General features: G+C 46.7%; 1 protein-coding gene across 1 annotated transcript in view; it reads right to left on the bottom strand.

Moving 5' to 3' along the window:
• Positions 1 to 441: 441 nt before the first annotated feature.
• GALM (galactose mutarotase) overlaps positions 442 to 18,527 on the bottom strand; it is a 72,641-nt gene continuing 54,555 nt past the window's right edge. Inside the window, exons 5-7 of the mRNA XM_007970893.3 lie at positions 6,626 to 6,767; positions 3,245 to 3,419; positions 442 to 1,716 (exon numbers count right to left, since the gene is read on the bottom strand). Of these exons, the coding sequence (XP_007969084.3) occupies positions 1,639 to 1,716; positions 3,245 to 3,419; positions 6,626 to 6,767 (395 nt within the window). The 3' untranslated portion in view covers positions 442 to 1,638. The remainder of the gene's footprint in view (positions 1,717 to 3,244; positions 3,420 to 6,625; positions 6,768 to 18,527) is intronic.

The following is an 18,527-nucleotide window of genomic DNA, read 5'->3' as shown; positions in this document are numbered from 1 at the left end:
TGAGGCCTCTTGGCTAATGTATACATTGGTAACTTTAAGAGTGGAGAGACCTGCAGGCAGCCTCAAGTCACCAAAGTTAACCTCACCAGTGAGAAGACACCTGAGTACGTTGCCCCACCTGACGGGCTGTCGTGGGCAGCATCACACCTGACTCGAACCCCTTCACAGACCCAGCAGAGGGCTGTGTACAGAGCAGGTGCTCAGAAAATCCATGCCGAAATGAATTGAAAAATAAACAAGATCTTTGGTTTATTATCGGTTACAAAGAAAGAGGAAGTATGGAAAGCAACTTCCACTGAGATAGCTTTCCTAACTGTTAGGCAGGAAAATGCCGGGGCTCCCACTGCAGGGCAACGTAGAATCCAGAACACACCCATATTCTCGGTCCATTTCCCAAAGGTCCACGCCTGAGAGACTTAAAGCTGAGTAAAGGAACAAGTCTTTTGAAGATGCAGATTTTGGTTTTATTTCAATTCAGTACAGTATATATTAGTATAACATACTTTTTTTTTTCAAAATCACCAACCAAAACCCATCACCGATGCTTTGATTGTCTAGGAAAGAAGGATCCCCCAGCCTTGTCATATAACACAACCTCTGTCCCTGGTGCAATGTCATCCTCACTGTGCTGTGAAAGGCAAGGCTCTCTCTTCACCCTAGTATCTCCTGTCTCCAGTGCTTGCCTGCCTTTCTTCCCAAGCATTGGCCTGGCTGTGCTTTCTCAGTCAACCCAAAGGCTCTTGCAGGCCTTTTCCTCTCGGAAGTCCCCTCCCTCTCCCTAGAGACAGACAGAGCTGTTTTTTCTCTCTCTCTCTCTTTTTTGTGAGATGGAGTTTTGCTCTGTTGCCCAGTGCAATGTCACGATCTTGGCTCACTGCAACCTCCACCTCCCAGGTTCAAGCAATTCTCCTGCTTCAGCCTCCCAAGTAGCTGGGACTACAGGCGTGTGCCACCACACCCGGCTAATATTTTTTGTAGAGATGGGGTTTCACCGTGTTAGCCAGGATGGTCTCAATCTCCTGACCTCGTGATCCGCCTGCCTTGGCCTTCCAAAGTGTGCTGGGATTACAGGCATGAGCCACCGTGCCCAGCCTCAACTTTTTATTTATTAGCTTGTTGGTCTTCAACCTCTCTAAGTCTCAGTTTCCTCACTTATCAATCATCTACTGCTGTATAGAGACAGGTCCATCTCCCAGCATGCAGGGTGAGCTAATGTGACATTTGAAAACTCCGGAGTGCTGCTGACAGCGGTTGGAGGTGAAGGAGGAGGAAACAAAAGCAATGCGAGAATAGCTTTAAAGAAAGGAAGGGCGAAAAGTTGAAAGAGGCAGCGTGGAGAGATGGAGCCAACAGCAGCGTGGGAGTCCCTGGCTAGGATCAGGGCTTAGATGACGACATCGTTGGTTGGGTTCACTTGCCCTCTGAACTGCACAGGGAATCGAGCTGGTCATTAGACATGGCCTAGAGACAGTCACTGGAAAAGGAAATCAATACCCAGACTGATTCTCATGACAGCCACCATTTGTATGATTTTAATCCATAGAATCATTCTGAAAGCTTCTTAATCTTCACCTCTTTTCTGGACAGGAGACAGGCGGCTGAGCCTAGCCCTGGACTGGATCATATCTTCACACTTTCTTAAGCCACAGAAAACTTGAACCAGGTGGTGTGGTCATACTCCTCACCAGGCCTCAGCAGCACAGGAGGGAAGTGGGGCTGTGAAGGGGGAAGCAACACAGGTGACGTTTGACACCACAGGCTGCAACATTAACCATTCGGGTGTGCTTCTGGACAGTCCTCTAGACCAGTGCTCCGTGGAGGGCTGCCAGTGCGGGAACTGTTTATGATTGGTTCATGGTGAGATAAAGAAGTTTAATCAGAGTGAAAAAAAGCACACTTTGTTAAACGAAGGCTTTCCTGATGAAGGGAAGCAGTGTATTGATCTATAATCCGGTGCAAGGTGTAAGCTTTTTTTTGGGATGAAGTCTCACTTCTGTTGCCCAGGCTGGAGTGCAATGGAACAATCTCAGCTAACTGCAAACCCTGCTTCCTGGGTTCAAGCGATTCTCCTGCCTCAGCCTCCTGAGTCGCTGGGATCACAGGCACCTGCCACCATGCCCAGCTAATTTTTGTATTTTTACTAGAGACAAGGTTTTGTCATGTTGACCAGACTGGTCGTGAACTCCTGACCTCAAGTGATACGTCTGCCTCAGCCTCTCAAAGTGCTGGGATTACAGGTGTGAGCCACCGCACCTGGCCCTTTTTTTTTTTTTTTTTTTTTTTTTTTAAAGACAGGGTCTCATTCTGTTGCACAGGCCAGAGTGCAGTGGTGTGATCATGGCTCACTGCAGCCTTGACCTCCCAGGCTCAGGTGATCTTCCCACCTCAGCCTCCCAAGTAGCTGGGGCCACAGGTGTGCACCACCACACCCGGCTAATTTTTCTAATAATCCGTAAAGATGAGGTCTCCCTGTGTTCCCCAGGTTAGCCTCAATCTCAGGTTCAAGCAATCCTCCCGCCTCAGCCTCCCAAAGTGCTGGGATTACAGGCATGAGCCACCTTGCCCAGCCCAAGGTGCAAGCTTCTTATTGTGGGCTGGCACTTTCAGGAGTACTGCTTTAGGTAACAACCAGAAAAGAAAGTTATGAGGGAGCACATAGGAGGAGACGATATGGAAGCTCTCCTTAAGTGTGGCTGCAGAAAACGAGAAGGTATTGGTAAGGAGAAACAAACAGGATAAAGGCTTTGAGCGTTCTTAAAACCATGTGAAGCCCATGTCAGTAGCTTGGCTGTGGGTTTCTGTGACTTGGAGAAGAGAATAAGCATGAACTTTTGAGCTGGGCACAGTGGCTCATGCCTGTAATCCTAGCACTTTGGGAGGCCAAAGCAGGTGGATCACTTGAGGTCAGGAGTTTGAGACCAGCCTGACCAATGTGGTGAAACCCTATCTCTACTAAAAATACAAAAATTAACCAGGCATGGTGGTAGGTGCCTGTAATCCCAGCTACTTGGAAGGCTGGGGCAGGAGAATCGCTTGGACCCAGGAGACGGAGGTTGCAGTGAGCTGAGATCACGCCACTGCATTGCAGCCTGGGCGACAAGAATGAGACTCTGTCTCAAAAAACAACCTAACAAACAAAGCATGAACTTTTGAATCATACAACCTGATCCGAGTGTAGTGAACTCGGTCGTATAGTGTGACCTTGGACACAACTCCACTCCGACAAGCCAGCCTGTGGCATTACCTGATTGACTGCGTCAGGCCAGTTCTGAGTCTCCAGGCAGAAACCAGAGTGCTTGGGATAGACAGCTCCGTTCTTGCCCTTTAATGTGCCATCCAGGAAGTTGCCCGTGTAAAACTGGACCCCGGGCTGGGTGGTGTATACTTCTAGTACCCGCCCGCTTGCAGCATGATGCACCCTGGTAAGAAACACAAACCACATGGGTCCAGGGCAGAAAAGCAGGTGGGGAGGAGTAGAAGCTGGGAAGCAGCTTTGAGACAGGAATCAGACCCAGCCACAGAGCAGGGACCAGATATAAGGAGGAGATGAAGGTAGGAAGAACATGATGGAAAATTCTTCCAGTCTCAAAAGCAAGGCATGAGCCGGTAGATTTCAGGATCCTCAGTAGCAACGTCTCACTCTGATCTTGGCTTCTTGGGGGCATCACAAAACAGACTCACTCCTGCCAGCTGGGGAGTAAGGAGGAAGGCAGCAGCCAGGTTGGAGAGAAGAATGTCCTGGAGAGGCTGAGATTCTTTTTTTTTGAAATAGAGTCTTGCTCTATTGTCCAGGCTGGAGTGCAGTGGCATGACCTCGGCTCACTGCAACCTCAGCCTCCCGGGCTCAATCAATTCTCCCACCTCAGCTCCCCAGTAGCTGGGACTGCAGGTGCACACCACCACGTCCAGCTACTTGTTGTGTCTTTGTTTGTTTGTTTGTTTTGAGATGGAGTCTGGCTCTGTCGCCCAGGGTAGAGTGCAGTGGTGTGATCTTGACTCACTGCAACTCCTGCCCCCATGGTTCAAGCGATTCTCCTGCCTCAGCCTCTAGAGTCGCTGGGATTACAGGTGCCCGCCACCACGTCCAGCTGATTTTTTTTGTACTTGTAGTATTGATGGGGTTTCACCATGTTGGCCCAGCTGGTCTTGAACTACTGATCTCAGGTGATCTGACCACCTCAGCCTCCCAAAGTGCTGGGATTACAGGCATGAGAGCCACTGCGCCCAGCCTGAGATTATTTTCTTTTTGAGACGGAGTTTTGCTCTATTGCCTAGCCTGGAGTGCAGTGGTGCGATCTCGACTCACTGCAACTTCCGCCCCCCGGGTTCAAGCGATTCTCCTGCCTCAGCCTCCTGAGTAGCTGGGATTATAGGTGCCCACCATCACGCCTGGCTAATTTTTATATTTTTAGTAGAGACGGGGTTTCACCATGTTGGCCATGCTGGTCTTGAACTCCTGACTTCAGGTGATCCACTCGCCTGAGCCTCCCAAAGTTCTGGAATGACAGGTGTGAGCCACCATGCCCTACTGAGATTCTTTTTCATAAAGAATTGGGGCTCTCTGCTTGACCTGGCAAAACCACCAGCCTTGTCTCATGAAAGTGAAGAGAAGCTTTTCTAAATTAAACTGTTCCCTTCCCTGGGACTTAAGCAGGCTGTTTTTTAGTTAGGTCTCCCCTCATAACAGTCCTGCTGTGGGTTTTCACTAGATTCACTGCGTTCTTTTTTTTTTTTTTTTTTAAATCAGGCCTTGGCCAAACATGGTGGAGCCTATAATCCCAGCACTCTGGGAGGCTAAGGCAGGAGGATTGCTTGAACTCAGGAATTTGGGACCACCCCTGGAAACATAGTGAGACTTTATCTCTACAAAAATAAATGATTAAAAAACCTAGCTAGGCGCATGGTCCTTGGGAGGCTGAGGTGGGAGGATTGCTTGAGCCTGGGAGATTGAGGTTGCAGGTGAGTTGCGGTCTCGCCACTGCACTCCAGCCTAGGTGATGAAGCAAGACCCTGTCTCAAAAACCAAACAAAGCAAAATAAAACATAAAAATCCAGGCCTCTACAGTGGGGAGTTTCCTGCCTGGTCCTGCACTTGGTGTTGAAGGGATATAGATTAAAACAGGCCTGGGTCTTATAGTTTCACTGAGAGGCAAAACACATGCATGAAATAGTTGAAACATCCCCACCACAGGCAGTTAACCAAGAGGTTCTGAGAAAGATGCTTGGAGAAGGAGGGCTAGGATTTGGGTAAATGGGGAGAGAGCAGGAGGGTCTCCCGGGGTGGGGAGAGGAATGTGAGTAAGAGCACAGAGGAGGAAAGTGGGGTGGAGCTGCAGGAACACTGCTGGGACCTTGTACTGGGGCTCGGAGTCAGGGAAGGGATTTTTTTTTTTTTTTTTTTTTTGGGACAGAGTCTTGCTCTGTCACCTAGGCTGGAGTGCAGTGGTGCGATCTCCACTCACTGCAACCTCCATCTCCCTGGTTCAAGCAATCCTCCTGCTTCAGCCTCCCGAGTAGCTGGGACTATAGGCCCGTGCCACCACACCCGGCTAATTTTTGTATTTTTAGTAGAGACAGAGCTTCACCATGTTGGCCAGGCTGGTCTCGAACTCCTGATCTCAAGTGATCCGCCCATCTCAGCCGCCCAAAGTACTGGGATTACAGGTGTGAGCCACCACCCCCAGCCCGGAGAAGGCCTTTGATCTTTTTTCTGTCACTATTAGGTTTGAGACATTTTCTCTGCTTTATTTAAAAACTGTTGAGCCGGGTGCAGTGGTTTACCCCTGTAATCCTAGCACTTTGGGAGGCTGAGGCGGGTGGATTACAAGGTCAAGAGTTCAAGACCAGCCTGACCAACACTGTGAAACCCCTTTACTAAAAATACAAAAATCAGCTGGGCATGGTGGCGCATGCCTGTAATCCCAGCTACTCAGGAGGCTGAGGCAGGAGAATCGCTTGAACCCGGGAGGCGGAGGTTGCAGTAAACCTAGATCGCGCCACTACACTCCAGCCTGGGCGACAGAGCAAGACTCTGTCTCACAAAAAAAACAAACTGTTAATTCCGCAAATATTTATTCATTATTTGCTAGTGCCAAGGATGATATTAGGTGTTAGGGTAGAGGTAGGGCTTCACAAAGATGAAATGACATGAGGAGCTGGGATTTGGTGAGAAGGCGAGAGTGTGCACACAAGTGTCTATCGGGCAAGGCTGGAGGCGGTGAGTGCCACGGGAGATGCCTAGCCTCCAACTGGCCATGGAGTAGGCAGGCATAAGTCACAGATCAAGAAAACACAAAGCCTCTGGAAGTTCAATGATGGCCGAGGTGATTTACGCTAGGAAGAGTTAAGGCTTCTAACAGAAAATGAGCCTTAAAGAACAGGCAGAGAGTGAGAGAAGGGGTGCTGAGCAGGGGGCATAGGGGTAATGGCAGGCAGCGGGAGGGGGATACATTCTACAGAGCTCACCTGTGCCATGGGAGCTTTGAGAAAATATGGGATGTGGTATTGGGTCACCTGTAGCACGGTAAATGCCACTGATGTGGCCAGAGGAAAAGCCCCAGAGGAAGATAGGAGTTGGTGTCATTTCTTTCTTCCTTACAGACTCAGGAAGTGAAAAGTACCCAACCTTGCACAAAAATGCTTTTCTTTAGATCCCTTCAGACAGAAATTGTGGTCAAAACCATTGAGATGGAAGTCCTGCAGGTGTTTTCCCAGCTCCACTGGCTTTCTCAGGTCGAATGCAGTTCCTTGCACCTGGGCAACTTCTCCTGATGGGAGGAGACAGAAAACAAAGATGATAAATGCCCAAGTTTCATCTTTATATAGAGCCTCCCCAAACACTCACTGGTTCTACCCTCTCCACCTTCATTTTAATTTGTTAAGGAGATGGGAGCCCAGATCCTGGGAAACATGCAGAGACCCCATCTCTACCAAAATAAATAAATAAATACAAGTAAAAAATTAGCCAGGCATAGTGATGTGTGCCTGTGGTCTCAGCTATTTAGGAGGCTGAGGCAGGAGGACTGCTTGAGCCCAGGAGGTCAAGGCTATAGTGAGCCATGATTGCACCACTGCACTCCAGCATAGGTGACAGAATGAGACTGTCTTCAAAAACAAACAAATATGGAGAGGGTGGGGAAGAGAAAACAAAACAACCTTCAAATAAATAAATAAGTAAATAGAATATAGGGGAGTATGGGCTCAGATTATATGCAAATACTGCACCATTTTATAGAACGAACTAGAGTGTCCAATTATTTAAGTATCAGTAGGGGGTCCTGGAACCAGTCTTCTGTGGATTCCAAGGGACAGTGGAAAATATATACTTATAAATATATAGTAACATATATATAAAAGCCAGAGTTGTTCTGGCTGAATCAAGTACAGGTTCTGAGCAGCTCAGGTGGAAAACCCCAGGATAAGATGATCCACTTCCTCTTAAAATTATGGCCCACCCAGGAGTAAGTAACAGCCAGGTGCTAGAACCTTGCACCAAGAATAGAGAATCCCAGTTTCCTCTGTAGCAGGCCAAATCGCTCCAGCCCTTTCTTTTTGAAGAGGAAAGAGAAAAGGACTCTGTTTCAGAGCCTGAAACAATGATACAGTTGAGTCTTCTTAAAAGCTTTTTTTTTTTTTTTTTTTTTTTTAAAGACAGAGTTTTGCTCTTGTCGCCCAGGCTGGAGGCTCCCGCCTCAGCCTCCCAAGTAGCTGGGATTACAGGCACACACCACTACGCCCAGCTAATTTTTGTATTTTTAGTAGAGGCAGGGTTTCACCACGTTGGCCAGGCTAGTCTCCAATTCCTGACCTCAGGTGATCCACCGGCCGTGGCCTCCCGAAGTGCTGGGATTACAGGTGTGAGCCACCATGCCTGGCCTAAAAAGTTTTCTTATAGTCCCAGAGCTGTCTCATATATTTTAAAGGTAAATGCAAGTGATAGGAGGTTAACATACTCTTTTAGGGTGATAATTATTTTTCCCTTTCATGTGGTCAAATGGCAATTTTAGGAACTTGGCTTCTACTGTTATTAGGGGAGAGAATTAGCATGCAAAGTAGGGCTGAAATCTTAAGAGGCTAAGAAAAAGCAGGAACTTGTACCTTACCACTAAAATAATTTAAAAAGTAAAAGAAGACCCAGTTGCCAGTCATTTAAAACATTTGGTTCTGCTTTTGTGGGTTCCTAAATGCTGAGAGAACACACAAATCTATCTGAGTAAAAGAGGACATTTCCTTTCTCTCTCTCTCTCTCTTTCTTTCTTTTTTTTTTTTTTTTTTTTTTGACGTAGTTTCCCCCTGCCTGTTGCCCAGGCTGGAGTGCAATGGCGCAGTCTTGGCTCAATGCAACCTCTGCCTCCTGGGTTCAAGCGATTCTGCTGCCTCAGCCTCCCGAGGAGCTGGGAATACAGGCGCACACCATCACACCCAGTTAATTTTTGTGTAGACACAGGGTTTCACCATATTGGCCAGGCTGGTCTTGAACTCCTGACCTCGAGAACCACCAGCCTCGGCCTCCCAAAGGGCTGGGATTATAGGTGTGAACAACTGCACCCGGCCCCATTTCTTTTCTTAAACTCAGAACTGCTCTTCAAAAATGTAGTCTTCCTGGTGTCTGAAGACTGGAGTTCTGAGTTCACATACAGCCTCAGGGTGCCTGGGTACGAAGCACTCAAGTGAGACACTGAGGTCCAGGTGATACCATCCCGCGTGTCTGGGTGTCCAGTGTTCAACCGAGAGAATCTGGGAAGTGCACAAAGGATTCCTTGCTCTTTTTTTTTTTTTTTTGAGACACAGTCTCACTGTGTCACCCAAGCTAGAGTGCAGTGGCGCGATCTTGGCTCAGTGCAATCTCTGCCTCCTGGGTTCAAGTGATTCTTCCGCCTCAGCCTCCCAAACAGATGGGATTTCAGGGACATACCATCAAGCCCAGACAATGTTTGTATTTTTAGTAGAGACGGTTTTTGTTTTTGTTTTTGTTTTTTGAGACGGAGTCCCACTCAGTCGCCCAGGCTGGAGTGCAGTGGCGCGACCTCAGCTCACTGCAACCTCCGCCTCCCCGGCTCAAGTGATTCTCCTGCCTGTGCCTCTGCCTCCCGAGTAGCTGAGATTATAAGCACGCGCCACCATTCTCATCTAATGTTTTGTTCTTTTTTTTTTTTTTTTTCAGACGTAGTTTCACTCTTGTTGCCCAGGCTGGAGTGCAATGGCATGATCTCACTGCAACCTCTGCCTCCCGGGTTCAAGCGATTCTCCTGCCTCAGCCTCCCGAGTAACTGAGATTACAGGTTTGAGATCAGCCTGGCCTACATGGTGAAAACTTGTCTCTACTAAAATACAAAAATTAGCTGGGTGTGGTAGCGCACGCCTGTATTCCTAGCTACTTGAGAGGTTCAGGTAGGAGGATTGCTTGAGCCCAGGAGTTCGAGGTTGTAGTGAGCTATGATCATGCCACTGCAACCACACCAGCCTAGGTGACAGAGGGAGACTCCATCTCAAAAAAACAAAACAAAACAAAACAAAAAAACAAAAAACCGAGAGACTTTGTTTAATAGGCACATTTAACTGCATTAATACAGCATATATATATATATTTTATATATATAAAAATATATGTGTGTGTGTTCTGTTGTTAGTTCTGTCATTGTACTTTATAGTATACTTTCTGTTTTTATGACTTCTGTTTTTTTGTTTTTCTTTTTAAATCTTTGGGATGCCAAGGCAGGGGGGTTATTTTGAGCTCAGAAGTTCAAGACCAGCCTGGGCAATATGATGAAACCCCATTTCTATTAAAAAAAAAATGCAGCTGGGCACGGTGGCTCACGCTTGTAATCCCAGCACTTTGGGAGGCCGAGGCGGGCAGATCACGAGGTCAGGAGATCGAGGCCATCCTGGCTAACATGGTGGTGAAACCCCATCTCTACTAAAAATGCAAAAAATTAGCTGGGCGTGGCGGCGGGTGCCTGTAGTCCCAGCTACTTGGGAGGCTGAGGCAGGAGAATGGCATGAACCCGGGAGGCGGAGCTTGCAATGAGCTGAGATCGCGCCACTGCACTCCAGCCTGGGCGACTGAGCGAGACTCCATCTCAAAAGAAAAAGCAAAAATTAGCAGGGCATGGTGGTGCACACTGTAGTCCCAGCTACTAGAAAGGCTGAGGTGGGAGGATCGCTTGAGCCCAGGAGGTCGAGGCTGCAGTGAGCCAAAATTGTGCTACTGCACTCCAGCCTGGGTGACAGAGTAAGACCCTGTCTCAAGAAAAAAAAAAAAAAAAAACTTTTACCATATGGACTGTGTTTGCTTGTGTGCATTTCTGGTAATTTAAATTTAGAAGGTCTGTATTTTTGTTTTAGTGGTTCCATCTAATATATAAGCATTTAATCCTCTTTTTCTTACACACAATCTGCTCTGAGCTTCTCTTTCCTCCCCTTTTCTCCTTCCTCTGCTACCTGAGTTAGGTTGCTGACACTTTCATCTGAAGGTATACTAATAAAGGCACTTTTGTCTCCCAGTAGATGGTGCTAGAGACACAATAGAAAGAGGTTGCTTTACAGCCCCTAAACCCTGATCAGTTCTGGCAGGATTCATAGTTGAACTTCTTGGATCTTGAAACCCAAAGGCCAAATCCGAGATAGCAGTGTGACTCACTTGGGTATGCTTTTGTCCTGCAACATTTACATGATAAACCACCTTCCAGACTTGCATGGTGGCTCATGCCTGTATTCCCAGCGCTTTGGGAGGCCGAGGCGGGCAGATCACTTGAGGTCAGGAGTTTGAGACCAGCCTGGGCAACACAGCGAAACCCTATCTCTACTAAAAATACAAAAATTAGCCAGGTGTGGTGGTGCGTGCCTGTAATATCAGCTACTCAGTAGACTGAGGCACAAGAATCGCTTGAACCCAGGAAATGGAGGTTGCGGTGAGCCAAGATTTCACCACTGCACTCCAGGCTGGGTGACAGAGTGAGACCCTGTCTCAAAAAAAAGCAAAACAAAACAAAACAAACAAACAAACAAAAACAAAAAGCAAAGCAAAGAAAAAGGCAGCAATAATTTTTCTTTTTTAGAGACAGGGTCCTGCTATGCTCAAGTGATCCTCCTGCCTCAGCCTCCTGAGTAGCTAGGACTACAGGTGTATGTCCAATTTATATATATATACACATACGTGTGTGTGTGTGTGTGTGTGTGTTTAAGAGAGAGGGTCTCGTTCTGTTATCCAGGCTGTAGTGCAGTGGCATGATCATGGCTCACTGCAGCCTCAACCTGCCAGGCTCAGGTAATCCTCCTGTCTCAGTCTCCTGAGTAGCTAGGACCCCCAGGCATGTACCAGCACCCCTGGCTAATTTTTAAATTATTTGTAGAGATGGGGGTCTCACTTTGTTGCGCAGGCTGGTTTCAAACTCCTGGGTTCAAGCAATCCTCTTGCCTCAGCCTCCCAAAGTACTGGGTTTGCAAGCATGAGCCACCATGCTCAGCAATTCTTCATGAAACAATTAGACTTGGGGAAAAAAAGCAGGTATTCTCACGGGCTCAGGAAGATTTTAGCTTTACCAACCTATATTCTGAGTGGTAACTTATGCTTTCTTCTATAACTTTAAATGGTGTTCACAATATTTAATTCTTCCTTAAAGCCACAGTCAACTCAAAATCTAACCCTTATGATGGTCCTAGTGTGATTCACTCAGGTCAGTCAAAATTGCTTACAATTATCTCCCTTAAGGTATAACTACAGGTAGAAGGCTTGAAGAAACAAAGAAAGCTACAAAATTTTTGTGAAGGAAAGACAGAGGGCGTATATCACGTCTCTTTCCCTGTTGCCAAGCATCTACAAATCAGTGTTTGCTTCAGCTCTTCCCTCTGTAAAATGAAGCTGTTATTTGCTGCCACATTACATGGAAATATTTGATAAATGATATGCTTGAACACCTTCAGAAGGCTGGCATAAATAAATATATATAACAGGGCCAGATTTCAGGCTAGCACATAGAATACAGAGCAGAGGGTACAGAGGGTAGGACTTTAAGCATGACAAAGAAGCCCTGACTTAAAATTAGAAAACTGGGACAATTCTAGAATGATGAAATTTTTGCTAAATGAGAAGAAAAAAAAGAGAGAAGGCTCCAATCTATCTTGTCCAACGTCATGCACTGATACACTTGGTCATGTGCTTAATGGTCAGGTATATGGAAAATATGGAATTTGTCCCCCAGATTTGCCATGTCTCTGGGCCCTTTCTCATAACTGGAATGAATGTTCCTTCTGGGTTCCCTATGCCCACCACACTCTGGCAAAGTCCAATTGATCGTTCAAGAATATTCTCTAACATAATTTCCTCTTGTGAAATATTCTAATCTCTATAGCCAGAACCAATCTTTTTTTCTTTGCTCCCATTATACTTAGGACAGACTTTTCTCAAAACATTCATCACATAATGACATAATTACATGATTTATCAAAGTCAAAATAAAATATAGAGATGAATCTCTCAATGTTTTATTTGAGAATCACAGAATTGGCCAGGCGTGGTGGCTCATGCCTGTAATCCCAACACTTTGGGAGGCTGAGATGGACAGATCACTTGAGGTCAGGAGTTCGAGACCAGCCTGGCCAACATGGTGAAACCCTGTCTTTACTAAAAGTACAAAAATTAGCTGGGCATGGTAGTGCATGCCTGTAGTCCCAGCTACTCTGGAGGCTGAGGCAGGAGAAATGCTTGAACCGGGAGGTGGAGCTTGCAGTGAGCTGAGATCGTGACACTGCACTCCAGCCTGGGCAACATAGCGAGACTCAGTCTCAAAAAAAAAAAAAAGAGAGAATCACAGAATTGCAATTCAGAGCGCACACACAGCCTGGGTGGTCCTCAGTATGTCCGGAAAACAGAGAGAAGGTTGGGAAATTTATATATATATATATATATTTTTTTTTTGCTTTTGTTTTTCTGTTTTTTGAGTCAGTGTCTTGCTCTGTCACCCAGGCTGGAGTACAGTGGTTTCATCAGAGCTCACTGCAGCCTCAAACTCCTGGGCTCAAGGGATTCTCCTGCCTCAGCCTCCTGAGTAGCTATGACTATTGGAGTACACCACCATACCAGCTATAATTTTTAAATATTTTTGTAGAGATGAGGTTTCACTGTGTTGCCCAGGGTGCTCTTGAACTCCTGGCTTCAAGTGATCCTCCTACCTCAGCTTCCCAAAGTGCTACGATTACAGGCGTGAGTTACTGCACCTGGCCGGGAGTTTTATTAGAAAGAGAAATGTTACATACTATTCTGACAGAACACTCATTGGCACTAAAGAAACTTCTGGGAGCTGGCAGGCTCTGACTGGTGAGTGACAGCAGTAGGTAAAACTAGTGTTAGAGTCACAGCCAGTCATTTTAGCAATTACTAGGGTGAAACTGGTCTTAGGGTTACAGTAGGCTGTTTCAGCTTTGCAGAAAAATCAATTCTTGGAGCAGGTGCTATGTACCCTAAATGCCCTTTTCCCCCGGCCTCTCAATTCTGAGTTAGTTGGGTATGACAAGAATGACCCAGTTTGTATAACCAACTTTCACATATATCAAGTGATTTGTCTGTAAGGAATGTGAGTTCCTAAAGGGCAAGAATTGTGCCCTATTTATCTCTGTACCCTCTGGGCATGAAGCAGAGCCTTTAGTTGATTGAAAAACTGATGAATGAAGGCAGGAGAGGCAGAGAAAAACCCAGAGGCAACTGTGTATATTGTAGTATCTGGTGATGAAGAATGAAAGATCTAGAAAGGGGCTTAGGAATTCCCTCATCCCGTCCCCTCACCTTGCAGATGGTGAGCTTGAGCCCCCGGCAACTGAAGGGACTTGCCCAAGGTGACACATCTGCATAGTGTCAGAACCTCCATTCAGGCACTTTCCACCTTCCTCTGGAGTGTCCGACTTGGTTACAGCCCCTTACACCCCCAACCCCAACAGGTGCTCTTGATTTTTCTCACTAAGAATTTAGAAAATGAACGTGCAGTTTTTCTAACCCTGGTTTATCTGCATATATGACTTCGTGCTTTGGTGCTAAGAATAGAAGGAGATGTCAAAATAGCTCTCTCAGCAACGCTGAGTGTTCAGAAAAATGAAGCGGAAATGGAAAGGGTACCCTCAGAGAGAATGTCACATCCTCTGACTTTAGTTCTGAAGCCACCAGAAAGCCAGGGGTGTCGGCAGGGAGAAGCAGTTTCTGAAGAGGATTTTTTATTCTCCTGGAGGCCAGATGGGTGTGTATTCAGGTCTGGGCAGCAGTGCCTGGCAGATGAGGGGCTATATGACCCAATGTTGTAGGGTTACAGCTCTGGGCCAGAGGAGCAGCTCATGCCCTATTTCAAAGAATGTCTGACTGCAGGCAGCATCAAGGGCCCGCTAGAGGTTGTTTTCATAAATATAGAGACCAGAAGCTGCATGGTGACAGCTGTGGAGGGTGTGCGGAGTGGGGTTAATCAGGGTTGGGTTTGTTAGGAACACACAAGAAGGAGGGAGGGGGCAAGAGAGTTGAGTGTGTGCAAAGGGATGATTCTCATGATAGACTTCTTAGTAGAGACAGGGTTTCACCATGTTGGCCAGGCTGTCTCGAACTCCTGACCTCAAGTGATCCACCCGCCTCCGTCTCCCAAAGTGCTGGGATTACAGGCGTGAGCCGCCTCACCCGGCCTGCATGATGCACCTTTGTTCTAGGTGGGGGCAGGGGGTGGGGAAGGGAAGGTATAGTTGGGGAGGGACAGTGAAAAGGCGATAGTTATGCCAAAGAACGGTATGTTCTTGTGGTGCTGAAGAATTATTGGAGCTGAAAGACATCTGGATAGCGATCAGGGAAGGTTGCAAAGAGAGGTCATGACAAAGTCAAAGAAGTGAGCAGCTGAGAAGGGTGAAGGACAAGATCATTGGAAGAGTGGATCTCAAGCTGAGCGGACCAGGCGTGGTGGCTCACACCTGTAATTCCAGCACTTTGGGAGGCTGAGGAGGGCAGATCCCTTGAGCCCAGGAGTTCGAGACCAACCTGGGCAACCCAGTGAGATCTCGTCTCTACAAAAAATTAAAAAATTAGCCAGGCGTGGTACGGCACACACCTGTGACTCCAGCTACTAGGGAGGCTGAAGTGGGAAGATAACTAGAGCCTGGGAGGTCAATGCTGCAGAGAGCCATGATCATGCCACTGCACTCCAGCCTGGGTGACAGAGTGAGAGGCCATCTCAAAAAAGAAGCAGAGTGGTCAGAGTATCACCAACATGGATAAGAAAATAATCAAAGATTATGACAAGAGTGATGTTAGAGTGACAGTAAGCCAGGAAGAGGTGGAAGTGACTGGGGGGGGGATGACTTAACAAAGAGAGTTCGTGAGGGTGTTACTCTAGCCACTACGACTGCCTCATTTTTGCAAGAAGATGAAGTAGATCTGATCACTGGAAATAGGACTTTCTAACATTCCAGATCTCTGTCACAAAAGATTAAACCTTCCTCTTTCTATTTGCATTCTTGATAGAGTTATAATTACCTGCACCCTGAAAGTGAAGGAAAAACTCACTGCCTTCACAAAATCCATCTGCCTTGATTCATATGTCTTGTCTTACATAAGAGATTCACACCCACAGTCTATTATGAGGAATTTGGCCTTTTCCCCATGACTGCTTGTGACAGATTGCATTTTTCAAAGATGGCCACACTAGTCTAGATCCCATCCACAAGCTCTCCTTACAATGTGATGTTGACACTTCTTCACTGAGTGGTGGAGTCTGTGTTTCCTCTTTGGAACTTGGATGGACCTTTTTAACCACCTTAACCAAAAGAATGTGGCCAAATGACGCGGTGTGATTTCTGTGACCAGGTTGCATAAAAGGCTCCAGCCTCACCCTCTCTCTCTCTCTCAAGGCATTTGCCCTTGGAGCCCAGCCACCATGCTGTAAGGAAGCTCAAGTCACGTGGAGAGGCTGTGTGTGGGCTGTTCTGGCTGACAGCCCCAGCAAGGCCTCCAACCAACAGCCAACATCAACTGCCAGACATGTGAGTGAACAAGCCTTCTGATGATTCCAGCCCTGTTCTAATCTTTTAAGCTGAGGCCCTAGACATCATGTGCAGAAACAAGATGTGCCCTGTCTAAATTCCTGGCCAATAGAAACAATGAACGAAGTGCTGGAGTAATTTGTTGTATAGCAATAGATTGCTAGTATACTGCTAGTATCTAAGAGGTGATGTTTTCACCTCCTAGCACTGACTTCACAAATTCTGACAGGAGACTAATTTTCCTCCCCAGCTCCTCCTTGCCCCCCACTCCTTTTTTTTTTTTTTTTTTTAACATAGTCAGAAGTGCCTTTACATGATTATACCTTAAGAACACTAGTCCTTGCAATTACTTTTGGATGGGGAAAAAACAAACACAAATTTGTTAGTTTACCAATTTTTGAGCATTTTCTACGTGCCAGGCATTAAACTGACCTCAGGAAACCTAGAATCTAGCGGAAGAGACAGATTAAAACCCTAACTATTTATTTATTTATTTATTTATTTAGAGACAAGGTCTCACTCTGTCACCCTGGTGGAGTGCAGTGGCGTGATCATAGCTCAATGAAGCCTTGACCTCCCTGGGCTCAGGTGATCCTCCCACTACAGCCTCCCGAGTAGCTGGGACTACAAATGTGTGCCATCGCCCCTGGCTAATTATTATTATTATTATTATTATTATTATTATTATTATTTTAGTAGAGATGGGGTTTCACCATCTTGCCCAGGCTGGTCTCAAACTCCTGGGCTCAAGCAACCCACCCGGTCAGCCTCCCAAAGTGTTGGTGTGAGCCAACGCACCTGGCCAAAACAATAACACTTACAGGAGAGTGTGAGACATGCAAGGACAGTGGAATTCCTAAGGCTCTGGGGGAGCAGGGAGAAGCAGCATCGAACTCAGCCTCGGGGGTCACAAAAGGTTCTCCGAGGTGTGACAGGATCCTAATTTTTTTTTTTTTTTTTTGAGACAGAATTTCACTCTTGTCCCCTAGGCTAGAGCGCAATGGCGTGATCTCGACTCACTGCAACCTCCGCCTTCCGAGTTCAAGCGATTCTCCTGCCTCAGCTCCCAAGTAGCTGAGATTATAGATGCCCACCACCACACCTGGCTAATTTTTGTATTTTCAGTAGAGACAGGATTTCACCATGTTGGCCAGGCTGGTCTCGAACCCCTGACCTCAAGTGATCCACCCACTTCAGCCTCCCAAAGTGCTGGGATTACAGGTGTGAGTCACTGCACCCGGCCAGGATCCTAATTTTTTTTTTTTGAGATGGAGTCTTGCTTTGTTGCACAGGCTGGAATGCAATGGCATGATCTCAGCCCACTGCAACCTCCGCCTCCCAGGTTCAAGCAATTCTTTGCCTCAGCTTCCCAAGTAGCTGGGATTGCAGGCACCTGCCACCATGCCTGGCTAATTTTTGTATTTTTAGTAGAGACAGGGTTTCACCATCATGGCCAGGCTGGTCTTGAACTCCTGACCTCATGTTCCACCTGCTTCGGGCTCCCAAAGTGTTGGGATTACAGGCATGAACTACTGCGCCCAGACAGGATCCTAATCTTGAAGGGTAAATTGGGATTGGCTAACTGATGAGGCACAGGAGAGAACGCGCACAGGACTGGCTCCAGCCACCAGTGAAGGTGCAGCTGTGGCACAGGCAAGACACATTTATGCCACACACATTCTACAGGATCCTAGCGCTAACTTAATTTTGAGGGGGAAGACTGAAGAAATGGGGTAGAAAGTGAACTGGGTCTATGAACTTCTGATCAAGCACTAATTACAGGAAAATAGCCTTTTTTATAATACTTGACCATGAACACTCTCTCACCTGGGGTGAATTTTAATTCAAAGCTTTTAATTTCTCATGATCTGAAGTTGCTTTTTTTCCCCTGCCTGGTGGCCCTCATGCCTGACTCTCTGAGAAGAGGAACAGATGGTAATGACGCTGGAAGAGTTATTGACTCTTGAGTTCATTCATTTTTAGACTCTTCCTTCCCAACAGATCCTCTTTCTAGCCCATCTTCACACAACCCAGTAGACAATCCAGGAATAAAACCACAGTCTTGCCAGACGAGGACTGTATAAAAGCACAGCACCTGTGCTCCTCAGCACAGGTACATCCTGTTTATAATAACAATTAAAAATTATTTTAAAGGAGAAAAGAGAAAAGAAAGGAAATGTGACATAGACTTCCTAGAAAAATTTGGGAAATGAGTAGGAAAGAAATTTTCTCCAATAATGTTTTCTCCCCTAAAAACAGAAATACTTGGGCCAGGTGCAGTGGCTCACGCTTGTAATCCCAGCACTTTGGGAGGCTGAGGCAGGCAGATTACCTGAGGTCAGGAGTTCAAGACCAGCCTGGCTAACATAGTGAAACCCTGTCTCTACTGAAAATACAAAAATTAGCCGGGCAAGGTGGCGGCACTTGTAATCCCAGCTACTTGGGAGGCTGAGGCAGGAGAATCACTTGAACCTGGGAGGCAGAGGTTGCAGTGAGCCGAGATTGTGCCCTCCAGCCTGGGCGAG

This window comes from Chlorocebus sabaeus, chromosome 14, assembly GCF_047675955.1.
Source record: "Chlorocebus sabaeus isolate Y175 chromosome 14, mChlSab1.0.hap1, whole genome shotgun sequence".
NCBI lineage: Eukaryota > Metazoa > Chordata > Mammalia > Primates > Cercopithecidae > Chlorocebus > Chlorocebus sabaeus.
The sequence above is the reverse complement of the archived record's forward strand: the minus strand, read 5'-3'. Positions and strand labels throughout refer to the sequence as shown.